Raw genomic sequence first — 15,400 nt, forward strand, 5'->3', positions numbered from 1 at the left:
CAGCCACAAGCACACAGTTCACTAAAACTCCAGTCTCGTCTAATACATTCATCCATAATCTGTTATATCGATCCCAACCTTCGCTGGCAAAAAAGCTTACCTCCACTTTCTCAAACCTTCTGCTATATTTGCACTAGCCTCCAAATTCATCAAACCCTCTCCTATATTTGTTTTTCCACTAGCCTTTGGTGGTACCAAAGGGTTTTTCACCTTTCAGAAACCCTCTCCTATCAGACTTGTAGCCTTTGGTAGCAGCAAAGGCTCTTATGTCCTTCTTGACAGTACATCATAAACCCTAATCACAGTGCATACACCAAATGACACGGCTGTTAAAAAGTACCTCAGCCCTCAAAATGTGATCACAACCACATACAAGTCAGAATGGAAACTAAAATTACATATTTACAACTTATTCTATTACTCTTGTTACACCTAAACAGCACAGTGCTGTCTATACTTAGTTAATTCTTTAGCTATCCAACCCACTCCCAAATCAAACTAACAAAAACTTTACAATCCTAACTCCCCAATCAAACCTCCAAACCATTTAGACACAACACTGCTAAAAGAAACCTTTATAACCCCAAAATAATTCTGCATTTGAATACTACTCTATCAGGATTACTCCAGCATAACAGCTACCCAATGGTGTGGAGCTAGGCCATACATGTTTGCTTCCAGAGACCAGAGTCTGGGAAAGGACAATCTGTAAGATTGTCTATTGGACAGCATGAAGCAGCTGATGGCCAGCTCTCCTGTACTCAGGGGGGCAGGGGGATATCCAATGCCCATAAGCCTTATGGTGAAGGCCAGATACTTCACACATCATTGCCTCAAATTACAGGGCATAATGATGGCATCACAATGTTATTATACTAGCTGCTCCCTTGTTAGGTATTTTGACTGACCACTGTCTTTATGATAGTGCCTAGCTCTGCATCCACAACTCCTCCACTGGATCCCCTCCCTTTATGGGGCTTCAGTAGAGCTACCATGTAGCTACTACAGAGGCAGAGTTAGTCAGTAGAGCCTATCTGGTAAGAGGTAATTGAGGTGTCAGTGATTAACAGATACAAAAACAGGAAACTTCATGGGTTAGAGGAGACATTTTAAAAAAATAAAAACAATGGTTTACTCCTCCATACTAACCTTAAAAGAATTAAACACTAAACTGTACTGTACTGTGTCACACAAGAGCAATGGCTTTCAAACTAAATCTGGGTGTGCCCCAAATAACACCAATATAACCACTCAGTAGGCCTAAAATAATTATGTTTGCAAAAAGCATCAACTAATGGAGTTAACTTGAATTTTAGTTAACGAAAAGACCACACACTTTAGTTGTCATAGAAGCCCAATGAAAGGATGATAGCTGTCCCTCAGATTACATAAGAACATTACTGTCTGTATTAGGACAAGAGACCTAGTATTAGGAAAGGAGAGGGTGTACTTCTGTCTATTAGTATAATTTAAATACTAACATTTTGTGAGTTAATGTGCCATACACTTGGCTAAATTTGTTAACCAGGGTAGAATACTGGTGTCTTTGCACTGTTTACAAGTTCAGCCCAAGAGCTCAAAACAGAAAACACAATATAGTGCATAATACAACACTGGTATTATAGCATACAGCGTGACAAGAAAGTAAAATAAAATCAGAGGACATGCAATGCAAATTCAGTCAGCAACAATAAACAAAATGGGTGGAGAACAGAAATTATCACTAGGAGAATAAATTGGGGAAATAGATACCATAAACAACAGGGAAAAGAAATGTGAGAGGAATTATTTGTGCATGCGTGTGTGTGTGTGCGTGCGTTAATGCAAACATGATTGGGTCTCCGATTATAACAAATGTATTTTGTTTGTGAAACATGGATGCCAAAACATTCATCTCAAGAGTAGAGAGAAGTGAAGCTTGAGATGTGAATCCTGAAATTTATGCTGACAACACAATCTGGTTATTCTTCGCGGTACATGGTGCTTATTCTGCTCCATATACTATCAGTCACAGTAAGAGTGTTAAGATCATGAAGTGTTTCACAGGTTTAAAAGCCATGAAATACTTTGCTTACCAAAATAGACAATGTACACTGCCCATCTGATGAATGAATACCTTTAAAAGCTGATATTCATTTCACTCTGCCACACTCGTGTACATGACAATAAAAGTGTCTAACAGCTTTTAAATCTAAGACAATGCTTTGGACACTTTTGTTCTGGCTACTTTTATGTGCCAGCATGAGACTAGAGCTTAGCAGCACTGAAAGGTGCTAAACAAAACTTAAAATTTTGTCTTTCCCAAATTCAGAGCATAGTGGTAGCACTCTATGAACTGTATATATTCTACACATACTATATATGAACCTACATCTATACTCGTACACATATAAACACTGTATTACATACAGTGCATCACTGCAGCTAAATCAACAAGCATTTTTTGTAATAAGAGAAAACCTGCGTAAACAGAAAAAAAAAACAGACAAGAGAAGAGCATGCAAACTCTACACAGGACAGTGAGTAGATGACAAGAGAGGCTTAAACCCTGAAACTACGAGGTAGACCTCTTACCTCTAAGCTACCATGTTGCCCATCTTAAACCTTGCGTGAACCAGACATCAGTGTTAGTATTCAACAAATGCCTTGGTACAGAATACCATACCATGTACCTCATCCAAGATAAAAAGTCTCAAGCGTATTTAAGAGAGCAATATCAAATGTCTAAGGAGAGAAGTGCAGTTACCCCCCCCCCGACGTGATACAAGAAGCTAGTCAGGGGGGATTTTAGGGAGTCCAGTGCAGGTGGTTTTACTGGTTCTTACAATCTCAGAAAATGGGCTTGGAAAATCAACTATCCCTATAGGACACTCAAAGGCCTGAATTAATGTACATGGAGAGCCTGGTAAAAGAAAAAATAAAGTAGTATAGCTATTCCTGTACAAATCTATGTACGGAGACTAAAATCCTTAACTAGAGACGTCACTTCATTTTCCCCACATTAACTGCAGCTTTTTACTGAGTGGGGAAAAATAAAATATGAATAACAGAACAAAAGACACGAGTTGTGCACAGTCAGAAATATAAATAGGTCGGTGTTGTGTGCTCAAATACATGGGGGGAGTGGAACGCTTTATTCTGTTGTGTCTGACAGTAATCACATTCTGTATTTGCCAGCTGTGTGTGTGCGTGCATGAACTTCTGCATACATGTGTGCGGGTACATCTGAGTTAGTGTGTGAGAGAGACTGTAGCTTCTGCATCAGTCTTTGTCTACATATGTGTCTGCATTTATGCAAAGATTATCAGATACTTATATTGGATATAAATTATTTCTTCCAACAGCACTTTCATACATCAACTTTGAAACATTTTTATGTAAAATATTTCCTCTGTGTAATATGTACACACTGACACATACAAACAATTAACAGTCTATTTTCTCAGCAGAATAACATTTTCCAGGGTGGGTGTTACAAGAGATAGAACAGACCTTTTTGTGGTGGGGAGGCCCAACCCTTCACCATGGTCAGTCTTATTTACCTGTAACATCCACCTTATCTGTCATTACTGCATATTTAACCCCATCACCTATTTGTCCTTATATAAAAGGCACTATACCGGTTAATGTATTTTGAATTATCAATGAATTGTGGGGCATCTTCTCAACTGCTCCCAAATGTACTTATGATTGTGCGTATGTGTTCATGTTTTGCTAGGATAGCTTTGGCTTCACCACCATCCTGAGCTGCTGAAATGGATATAAAGTGGACATATAGAGCATGACTGGATCAATGCACATCTTAAAGATATTTCTTTTCACCAATCATACATATCAGTGATAAAGAATGTCTATGGAAAGGAATGCAGAGTATCACCCCTCCTTCCATGGGAAATAAAGCAGACTACAACCATGTTTTTCCCCTCCACAAACATGGTAATAAAAAAAAACTTTGGAAGTAATTTAACCACTGGGGAGGACTGAAGAAGTCTGATGAAGAAAGTAAAAAAAAATAAAAATATGATGTCTTACACCGGAGCAAGTACTATAGTGAACTACTGCTTTAACTGTATTTAATTTTATCTGTACAAATTGCATACAACCACACACCATGAAAACATAACATAGTATTCCAAGCAAAAGTAAAAAAGTTCCAATAACCAAGGCAGTTGTAGCAAAACGAATTTAATGACAGAGTGAGCGCTTTCAAACACAAGGTTCTTCGTCAGACTGAATAAAAAAGCATCATTATAAGTCAAGAATTAAACAGTTATACAGCCAATAAAAGCATCAGAGCAATTATTTATGCAAATTCCTAGATTTCACGATAGGCTTTAAAGAAACCCTGTCATTTAAGCCTGGTTTCCTATCAGTCACTTGCATTTTCCACTTTTTTTCCACTTGCAAAGGGCAAGACTAATGGCATACTATCTGGCTTTCTAGTTACAGAACAGTGTTCTTCGATAGCCCTGTTAGAAAAATAGGGGCGGGCTGAGGTAGACCTCAGAGTCATAACATCTTCTCTCATAGCTTTAATCTCTATAGCCCCTATATGCCAAGTCATTAGAAAGTCTATCAAGATCATTAACAAAACCTTCATCTGTATTATTTAGGCGAGAGATTCTCATCCCTTGGGTTTTCATAATATTCCTATAGACAGGAGAAGGGTGGATACTATCATGCTTAAGAATATTATTTCTCTTACATGGCTTCCTATAGAGCCTAGTTACAAGGTTTCCATCTACACTCTTTTTCACCCGAACATCTAAAAATAACAATTCCGTATTGTATACATGGCAAGTTAATCTTAAAAAGGAAGTGGTAGAATGCAAGTAATTAACAAAGGCTGATAGCTGCTGCTCATTCCCTTCCCAAAGCAAAGCCACATCATCAACGAATCTCCTTGTAAAACAATGAAGACTTATATGTACTATTAAAAACATACTGTTCTTCTCACTGAGCTAGTACCATGATGGCATAGCTATTGGCACAAGAAGTGCCCATAGCTATGCCAACCTTTTGTAGGTAGTATCCATCTTGAAACATGGAAACATTATTCTCTAGCACTACCTCTAAAAAGAGGCATACAAGATCAATCTGTTTGTCTACAAAATCACTGTGTTCAACTAGAAAAACATTTACCATATTGATACCTTCCAAATTAGGTATGCAGGTAAACAAAGATTCTACATCCAATGTAACTAATAAACAATTACTCAAGTCAGTGTCATCGCTTTGTACAAACTGATAAAAATCAGTAAGGAACTGTTGTGTGTCATTTAGCACAGTTTTAACATTTCTTAACAGAGGGATTTATATCGAGAAAGTTTCAGTCACCCATTTCCTACCTGAAACTATAGGCCTAAAAGGTGGTAAAAGAGGGTCTTTATGGACCTTTGGAAGGCCTTGAAAAACAGGTCTGACTGGGTATTCAAATTCAAGTATTGTGCAAGTTGCTCTGTTATTAAAGAATTCTCAAGACAATCATGAACAGTAAAGAAAATAGAACATTGTACATCCCATATGTAATCACTATCTACCTTCTCATACACATTTAAAATCACTAAGCATCAGCAAGATAGAATTCACATAAAACTCATGATAAAGAATCACAGCTACTCCACCTTTATCGGCTTTTTTAAAAACAACTGTATCATCTTTTTGCAGAGCCAACAAAGCAGACCTTTCCCTTTTACTCAAATTATAAAAATCATGCCCCTCAATATTATAAGCAAACTCAGAAGGTGAGCCAGAAAGTACAATAAAAAGATCATGTTCACATTTCTTACTAAATATTTCTAAGGATGAGTCCAAAGGTGGTTGAAATGTACTTGTTTTTTTTTAAAAGACAACACATTATTCACGGTTTCATTATCATTAAAATACAACTTCAAGGAAACATTCTTTTCGGACATAACACAGTATGCTATATCTCTCAACTGCCCAGATTATCACAGAATGTCCAGATTTTTACCTCATGTTTTTGGTATGGTCCTCATAAAATTGATGTTATTCTGGCAAATCAGTGAGGATTGAATACACTAAATAATAATAATAATAGATATTTGAGTTTCAGTCTTCTTGTTCTTCAAAAAATGCATGGTAACACAAAATATTTTATTCTAGCAACTAAGCTTCTAAGAGCAATATTTAAAACTGGCCTTTGTCCCTCATTATTTTTTGGCTTTGTTGAGCTTTCCTGTACTAAGAGGCTGAGAGGTATGTTGATGACTCAGCATTAATCTGAACAGCCCCATCAATTCATGAACTTCAAAAAATCACTCAAAAATCTCTCTGTAATTGAAGCTTGGCAAAACTTATGTTATTTACCAAAATCAATATCCCAAACAAAAATACCACTTAATAAAACATCCTTCTTCTTTCAGCTTTTTTCCGGTTAGGGGTCGCCACAGCGGATCACCTGTCCGCTCATGATTGGCAGTGGAGTTTTACAGTGTCGAGTTGCCAGCCCGGCGCCCAACCTTCCACAGAAGGCACACACATGCACTCACACCTAGGGCTAATTTAGAGTGTCCAATCCACCTGCAGCATGTCTTTGGGATGTGGGAGGAAACCGGAGCACCTGGAGGAAACCCATGCGACCACAGGGAGGACATGCAAACTCCGCACAGAAGGCACCCCAGCTGAGGATCGAACTAGAGAACCTCTTGTTGTGAGGCGACAATGCTAGCCACTGCTCCACCATGGCGCCCACTTAATAAAACATCCTTCAACAGCTCAAAAAACTGAAATAGTAACCCAAGCAAAATTATTAGGTATTAGACAACAACTTGAAATTCAACCAACACATACCACAAGCAATCAAGAAATCCCACTAAAAATTAGGAACCTTCTATTTGGCCAAACCATACCTCACAGATTGCACTAGAAAAAAAATAGCCTTAACCCATTTATTTTTATCACTACTATATGCTTCTCCAGTCTTCACCAACATAACATACTTAGCTAAATTATCATCCTACTACAATAAAATTACAAAATTCGCAAAAAAAAAAAAAACCTTCCATATAGAGATCATCACTACCAAACTCTAAAATCACTAAAGGTGGCTCGAGCTACCTAACTACTTTAAAAAAACAAATAAGGGAGCTGTAGCTGACCAAACAAGCAAATCCAGGAAAATAAAAATAAGTCTGCTCAAGCGGATTGCTTCAAACACTTCAATGTTAAATGTTGAAAAAAAAAAAACACACAAAAACATATAAAAATCAATAGGAGAGAGGAGTGCTTTCGCATCACCAAAGGATTAGGTTACCACCTGTCCCACTTTGTGAGGGACAGTCCCTCTTTGGGCAGTTGTGTCCCGACAAAAAATATTAAAAATGATAAATGTCCTGAGATTGTAGGACCTAATTATGTCCGATATTTTATGTATTGTTGCATAAAATAGTTATTCTGTATCTAAAATATCTAAATGTTACAAGAAACAGAATAAGCAACTAAAATGCTACAAGAATAAGCTTTTATTTAGGCAAAAAAGTTAAGTTCTATCTTTTATACTGACCGTGGGTATGTGTCGGCCTGTAAAATCTGATGTGTGTCCCGAAAATGTCCCACTTTGGCCATTTGAAAAGGTAGCAACCCTACAAAGGATGCTTCATCAGATCTAAAGACTGCAGTATAACAGCTCTATTTAATCAACTCAAATTAGCGCCCGAGATCATGTGACCTCAGGGCAGGTTTCAGTGGAACATTTTCAATTAACCCTTTACCAGCAGCTGCATGCAGTAAAATTATTCATTTAGTCTCCAAGTCCTCAGTACTTGTTCTCCCACCCCTAACATTAGGCATAAAAATTTCAAGCCCCAAAAAGTTAAAAACATGATTAGAGCCTTTATTTTTTTACATGTTTACTAAGTGCATTTCTATCATCGCATCTATTCATACTGTAAACATGTTCTCTAATCCTATCTCGAAAATTACGTTTTTTCCAACATAATAACATTTGCATACAACGCACTCGGCAAAATAAACAACATTCTCCATATTACAGTCAGCATAAAAATTGCAGTAAAATCTACGGCCAGTAACTGGGTGTAAGAAGCAGTCACATTCAGTGATATAGAACAAACATTGCAACCACCACATCTTAACGTCCCTTTCACAATCAAATTTGACTTTATTCTCATCCTAGTGGATTTGTAACAGCATTCCCTTAACCAATTTATAATTTTTAAAGGTAAATTTAGATTCACAGCCTACCACTTCTTGGGATCTGTCATAAGTATATTCCAGTGCTTCTTAACGGTGTTGTAAACATCATATACATAGAGTAGCTCAACGATAGCCTTATGGTGTCACCCCTTATTTCCCTAGGTGTCTGCATATTTTTTGAGGCATCACCAAAATATGGTTGTGCTCTATCATGTCTATACATCAGTACTTCATCCTGTATCTAATACACCTTGTATTTGCTATATCCTCTCTGGCAGAAGTCCTTAGCTAAAGTATCAAAGGTAGAATACATATCACTGTCTTTATTGTGCAACCTCGCATGACTAAAGAACTGACCTCTCATTACATTTCTTTTCAGATACTTACGGTGCATATTTTGTGCATGCAACAGATTGTTCTTCTTCTAAATGGTAGTATTAATCACACCACCATCTTTCCTAATATATACATCTAGGATGTCCACGCCCACATAAGAAAAACTGTATGTAAATTTCAAAACAAGTAGTCGTTCCATGTAAATATTGCACAAACTCTTGTAGGGTTCCTAAAGTACCCATCCAAATTAAAATGACATCAACAAACCGAGAGTAGTCCATTAAAAAAGGGACATATACATTCTTCTCACTGAATACAAATTCAGACTCCCATTGAGCCATTACCATATTGCCATATGTGTTTGCACACAGTGCCCATTGCTACACCCACCTTTTGAACAAAATACTCGTCATCAAACAGAAACACATTATTGGTCAAAATAATATCTAATAGCATATTAAATGTATATGTTCATGTGTATACAAAGCATTTTCATTCAAATGACAGTCAAAGGCATCAAAGAAGCTGTCACCTTGTCTCCTGCCTTGCCTACCACCAATAGAAGTTCTGCATAATATGTCTCTTTGTACGTTTTATGCCCATATAACCTGCAAAGGGAATATCAGAAGCTCCAGACGGTAGGCGCTCTAGGCACTACCAACTGCTGTATTCTCTCACCTTCTAGCCCTCCCTCAGGGGTCCACGCTCTATACAGTAGCCCTTTGTCCCAGGATACAGAATCCTCCTTCCCTTGAGAATCAGGTGCCTCACTAGCTACCTGCCTCAGGCCTTGCAATCTAGGGTGTGAGAGCTGAGCCTGTCTCAACTCTCTCTTTGTAACCCTTCCCAGCTCTCCTTCCACAAGTAGTCTGGCAGTGATGCCTCACTGTCAGCCTGGGTACTACTACTCACCTCTACCTTTGCAGTCACTCTGTCCACGGGAACATCAGTACCCATAAGCAGCTGTGGCTCACATTCAGTCTTACTGCTACAAATAACCACACCTCACCAGTCCTGGCTGCAAGTATGCAGTCTGGCTGGGTCTCCCCCAGGCTACCAGACTTACATGCTTGTCTCCTAGACTGACTGCATGTAACTGCACAAGCACATGGTACTGCCTCATCCAAATCTTTCCCTATCAGGACATCTGCAGGATGGTAGTTCAGTACCCTTTTTGTCTCAAGACAACCTACTATTGGCATTTTGTCTTTCCCACTTACTGGCTCTCTCGCCTTTTGTTCCCCACCTTGCCTCCGTGAACAACTGTATGCCACATGACATGGCCCCAGTGGTTGCATTCAAAACATTTAACCCAAGTCCTGGAAGTGTACCTGGACTGGTGGCTTCCCCTGATACTGGCAGTCTGTGCTGCACACCATGGGTTCCCTTTAGACCTACGAGCAGTACTGGGAGCCCCTTTCCAGTGCAGGGATGCCCTGCTTGCTAGGTATAGATCTCCCTTCTTCCCCAACTCATCTGAAGTAGCACATAGTCTATCAGATAACCAGATCCTCATGTCCTCAGCCAAAGTGCTAAGGCTTGTTCCCTCACCAAAAGGTCTGCCAGCCCTACAAAAGTGGGAACTGACATCCACTCACCCACTTATGAAAATAAGTGCTCAGTTCAGCAACATATTCACAGACACTTTCATCTGCCTTTCGTCTATGCTCACAAAACTTTTCCCTATAAGTTTCAGGTGTTAGTTTAAAACATTCTAACAAGTGATTCTTAACAGCAGTATAATCAAAATATTCACAATCAGTAAGTTTAGAAAACGCAGGTACAGCTTTACCATGGAGTAAGGGGGTCAGGAACTGTACCCAGAGCCTTTGGTCAACATCATGCTGTTTGCGTATCTTCTCAAACATATGAATGAAACTATCAAAATTATTCCCCTCTTTAAACTGCGGAAGAAATTTACTGACCTTTTGTGCTTCTGGGGTCCAGTTACTCCCTTCCCCATTACCTCCATGACTCTGGTGAAGAGTCAGCATCTCCTTCTCATGCCACTTCTCCTTTTCTTCAGCTTCCAGGCATAGCAGTTTCTCATTCTCCTCAGCCTGCAACCGTTGCAGTTTCTCATTGTCCTCACTCTCTAGACACCTCAGTCTCTCAGCTGCGTCTATTTCCAAATGCCTGGCCTCCAACTCAAGTCTCTTTAGCTCCAGATGGATTTTTAAGTCCTCTGCTGAAAGTTTGAGCTGTCCATTCTCTGAAGGTGGTACATCTCCACTGCCAGTCTGATCGTCCTCCTGGTTGCTGTTTTTTGATGCAGGCGTGACCAAGGCTGCAATCAGGTCTGCCTTAGTCAAGTTTCCATGGACCAGTCCCCTAGCCTGGGGCATCTCAGCCAGCTGGTTCCTTGTCAGCTTTCCATACTCCTCTGCTGACATGCTGCCTGCTCTCCCTGACTAACTAAGCTAACAAAAGAAATAAAACAACTGTGATTTGAACTCATTGTGTGGCTGATTTAGAGTACAAAAACACTTTCAGTGATCACTGTACACAAGCTACAGGAATTCACACTACCCACACCACTACAAGCCAATTAGTATTTGCCAACCAATTAATATGTGGTGTGGATATCCCACCACTGCCAAACAATTAATATGCGACACTCACCAGGCAACTGTCCGGCTCTAAAAGGCATACCCCAATTCTACAAATCCTAAGAGGGACATCCAATCCACTGAAAAATTCTATCTATAATCCAGTTTTATAACTCAGCAAGAGACACACTATAAGCGCATTGCATCTCAAAATTTGGATCGTCATCCCAAAGCACTAAAACCACCCCAGGTTCAGAAATACGCTTAAACACCTAAATACAGCATATACATGCTCCTGCATTTCACCAAGCTAAACTACCTCTGCCAACTCCCACCTCCTTCCACCTCAACCTCCAATTAATATCCCTCTAAAACATAGTCCTTTCTTCCTTGCCCTCTTTTTCTCTCACTAAACCTATCCTTCCTTCCACCCTTTCACTCATTAAACTATTAATCTCCTGCCCACTCAAATGCCTTTCTTTCCACATCAAATCATAACTAATCCAACTCACCAATACAATCCTAGATTCCTTACTATCTTCACAATCTCTTGATGCCCCACTTCCATATCTTGATCTCCCACAATACGTCTCCCTAACATCTACAACAAGCTTTCTTCTACTACTAGCCATCTCAAAATAATATACTTTTGAATAGATCCTCACATATCCTGCAGGCAAGTAACCTAGTGTGTTCTCCACAAAACTTAATATATTATATGTATTGGCAACATAATGCTTAACATGTCTCTCTTTTTATGTAATATTATAAACACCTGGATAATTTTGAAACTGTATGAAAATTGTGCTGGACCTTTTTTCCCAGTCCCATGCTGAAAAGGGGCACCTGCCCACTCGGACTTTCCTGCTCGAAAACAAACCATTCTTTCAAACAAAAAAAAAAAAACGAATAGTACACATACAAATCTCTTACCAGTAGTTTTAACAAACCATGTACCAAAAATACTAAATAACAAAAGGTTGATTTTAAAATAATGCTATTTTATAGACCTGCGAAGTGTAGCTCAAACTCTTACCATCATTATAGACAAAGCCAGATATAAACATGGGCACTTTTTGAAATAGGAGTATTATTAAACTTTGAGAATGTAATAGAATAAGAGATTAACAAAAATTTTCTGAAGTAAAAATCTGTAATAGTTTTATCTACCAACTTTCTCCTGAGTTTGTCAGTTTTAGTTGAGATTGAGAGGTACAAATCTGCATTTTAAGCCAAAATCTGAACAGCTGAGAGGTATGCTTACTGATTTACGCCATCAATGCGAACTAAAGAACAAAGTTAGTAGCGGCAGTTTGGGGTTAACTGTACCTCCTCCGTACAACCAGCCAGTAATTCTGGAAAACGTTTAAGTTTTTCACGTGTTCGAGTCCAAACTGTTACATTCGACATACTAACTAACCAACCTATACCCTCTAAAACTACCAATGTAGGATAACTAGCACCATATTGGCTCTTCAAATTCCTGTTATAATAGAAAACCCTTCCGGGTTTGCTTTCTTGCATCTTGATTTGTTACATAAGTAGTATGGGCGTTAAGATATCCGGTTTTGGGCTTTCTATTGGTTCTTGCAAAGACATCATCCTTCCACACCCCTTTAATCCGTCACCGGTTGTCATTTTTCAGTTGTGTCTACTTATCCCGGTGCTTCAGTCGTGTGCTATGGTTTTACACCCGATTTCATTGGCAGCATTCACTGTCATTTGTATGTGTAATGTAAATTAATTAAGTTAGCAGCTGAAAGCTGTGTCATGGCAACCCTCCTGGATCGACTGGCATTTTTGCAGAAAGTATGTTAATTATGATTACTACAATTTTTTGTTGATTTACTTGTACAACAGGTATGGTTTAACTTTTTCTCACTCGGGATTTTTAATTTGTGGAAGGATAGCCCGTCAAGATTAGCGTAGAAGGCCTGTGGCACTGCCAATATTGTGAACTGATTATTGTGCTTGTACCCACATGTCTATGACTGGATAGAAGGAAGGAATGGGAAGTATTAGTAATGCCTTACTCAAGGGAGATAGTAGCTCTGTGCCCAGTTGTATTTCTGAAAATGATTTCCGGTTGATCTCGCTGATTGTTTTCAGTAACTTGTATGTATTGTAATTGCATTGGCAGGACTGCTCGGGGCTTTCGATTTCCATCAAATTGTGCTGGAAACTAAAGCGTTTCTGTCTACTTGAGAGAATCAGTGAAAGTTGAAAACTATAATAATAATGTTAACCAAAACTGACAGGTGTGTTTACGTTTTGTTTGCGGTAAGTAGGTATGCATTTATAATCTTTGAAGGACCAGAGGAGAGGTGGCTGTCGGTTTCTACTGTGTTAACATTTTTACGTAATTAAAATGTATTGCATTTTTGCCATACTACAAAACCCAAAGCCAAATAAGGTGAAATGCACGACTATCAAATACAGAATATAGTGTGGATTGTGTTGCATCATGAAAAGGATAGCAGTCCGAATGCGTATGCAGTGGTTAAGTGTACTGCATCTGTTTAGTGATAATGCTTGTACTGAAGACAAGCTAAATGGCTAAGTTGCATGTAATAAGCTGGATTGCCAAGTAGCGACTGTAGTTTAGCACACTGTAATGGTTATGTAGTAGTGGGCTTTACATTGCCGATAATTCATAAACAGAATAACCGCGGCAGGGTTAACCACCTGAAGTGTAAACAGTGGCTCCGGGTGACTGTCACTGATGAAGTGATACCCCGATCCGATGTGCAGGAATAGGGAAAAGGGATTGTTGATGGATGGGATTCACAACAGTATGATGTAGGATGACGGGGGGGGGGCTAAAATTATTACAATTAGTATAACCTATACTATAGGGGTGGTCTAGAGGATATTTAAATAGGATCTGTCAAAGTGAGTCATTTTAAAGCATTCTCAGTAACCTTTCTCATATGACCTGGAATTTTCTTAAGCCCTCTTCAACTGTACCATTTCTAAACTATGGAACAACCTCCCTTCCTCGATAAACAACTTACCTTCCTGCAGTCTATTCAAAACCACTCTCAAATTCCACCTAAAAATGCACTAGCTCTGCCCTTGCTCCAACCCCTAGTAAGAAAACCTCCAACTTCTTAGTACAGTGTTCGATATCATCTTTTTGTCAACTCAACTTCAAATCTGCCTAGTACTCATTACCCATTGTTTGTCCTGTATCCCACTATAGTTTTATGTATTCTGCATGTCAAAGTGTTTACTGTATACATAGCCGGCCTTAGGCATAGGCGAAATAGGCGGTTTCCTAGAGCGCCGCTCTAGCAGGGGCGCTTTTCCAATAATCTGGATGGTGTATGTAGACCAGGATATGGGCACCAAGTGGTGTTGGGGGGGTGCTGTGGAGACCTTTTGCCTAGGGCACCAGTTGACCAAAGGCCAGTCCTGACTGTATATCCTCTACTATTGTAGCATTTTTCATTATCTACTTGTGGAGCTTTTCTTACCGGGCCTCCGCTGAAAAAGGACTTGTGTCCAGTCAGAATTTTCTGATAAACAAATGTAATAAATAAATAAATGTACCTTCTAAACCTAATTTCCTAGTTTCAAAGACTTTAGGGTACCAAATGCATTTTTTTCCCATTGTTTCTGATAAGATAATTTCTGTGTGCATATAGTTCTTCAGCACATATTGCTAATAATGGTGGGATGACTAGTGCCATGTAGATTTGTAAGGACAAACGTTATATTTCATGTTCAAAATACAAGGGTGGGGTGGGGGATAAAAATTTGAGTTGTCTCATGATGCCAAATAACTTGGACCAAATGGTCCTACCTGAGGTAGAGTCCAGAATCTGTTTTAGGTCTGCCTTTTTGAGGTTGCAAACTGTGCAGGGAGGTGAACTCAGATTCCTTAATGACACTAATGTTGCTGTTGCAGGGATGTTGCATCAGTTTGTGTCGATCATAAATTTTATGTACTAGAATTTAGTAAAGATAATCTATTGACAACATTTGCCCCACTCTGTCACCAGCCCCTCATCTTGTAATAAATTATCCCAGTACCTGTGTGTGTGGAGTATGTAGGCATTTTTTGCTGACTGTGGAGGCCTGAGCTATTCATAAACAAGGAATACAATTGCATGGGGCTAGTACATAGTGAAGTCTGCATATCCTGCTCCCTTGCAGTTTATAAAACTCCCATAGATCCTTCAGTACATCAAGGTCTAGAGACATACTCTTGCATACCTGGAATCCTCCTCATATGTCGTTGGTATGCAAATTGGGCTACAGAGTGAATTGCAGACTACACTTTGAAGCAGGAAAAGGAAACTAAAAGCTTAAAACACCATCATCTTTCCTGTAATGAC

General features: G+C 39.1%; 2 protein-coding genes across 3 annotated transcripts in view; one reads left to right on the forward strand and one right to left on the reverse strand.

Moving 5' to 3' along the window:
- The window catches only part of NDUFAF8 (NADH:ubiquinone oxidoreductase complex assembly factor 8), a 63,411-nt gene extending 50,830 nt beyond the window's left edge, over positions 1 to 12,581 (reverse strand). The window contains exon 1 of the mRNA XM_044085069.1: positions 12,390 to 12,581. Coding sequence (XP_043941004.1) covers positions 12,390 to 12,470 — 81 coding nt within the window. The 5' untranslated portion in view covers positions 12,471 to 12,581. The remainder of the gene's footprint in view (positions 1 to 12,389) is intronic.
- Positions 12,582 to 12,685: 104 nt separating this feature from the next.
- The window catches only part of TEPSIN (TEPSIN adaptor related protein complex 4 accessory protein), a 599,267-nt gene continuing 596,552 nt past the window's right edge, over positions 12,686 to 15,400 (forward strand). For both annotated transcript variants that reach the window (XM_044085070.1, XM_044085071.1), the window contains exon 1: positions 12,686 to 12,869. In XM_044085070.1, coding sequence (XP_043941005.1) covers positions 12,831 to 12,869 — 39 coding nt within the window. In that variant the 5' untranslated portion in view covers positions 12,686 to 12,830. The remainder of the gene's footprint in view (positions 12,870 to 15,400) is intronic.

The sequence above is a fragment of the Protopterus annectens genome, chromosome 10.part0, assembly GCF_019279795.1.
Source record: "Protopterus annectens isolate FY-2018-M chromosome 10.part0, PAN1.0, whole genome shotgun sequence".
Taxonomy (NCBI): Eukaryota; Metazoa; Chordata; order Ceratodontiformes; family Protopteridae; genus Protopterus; species Protopterus annectens.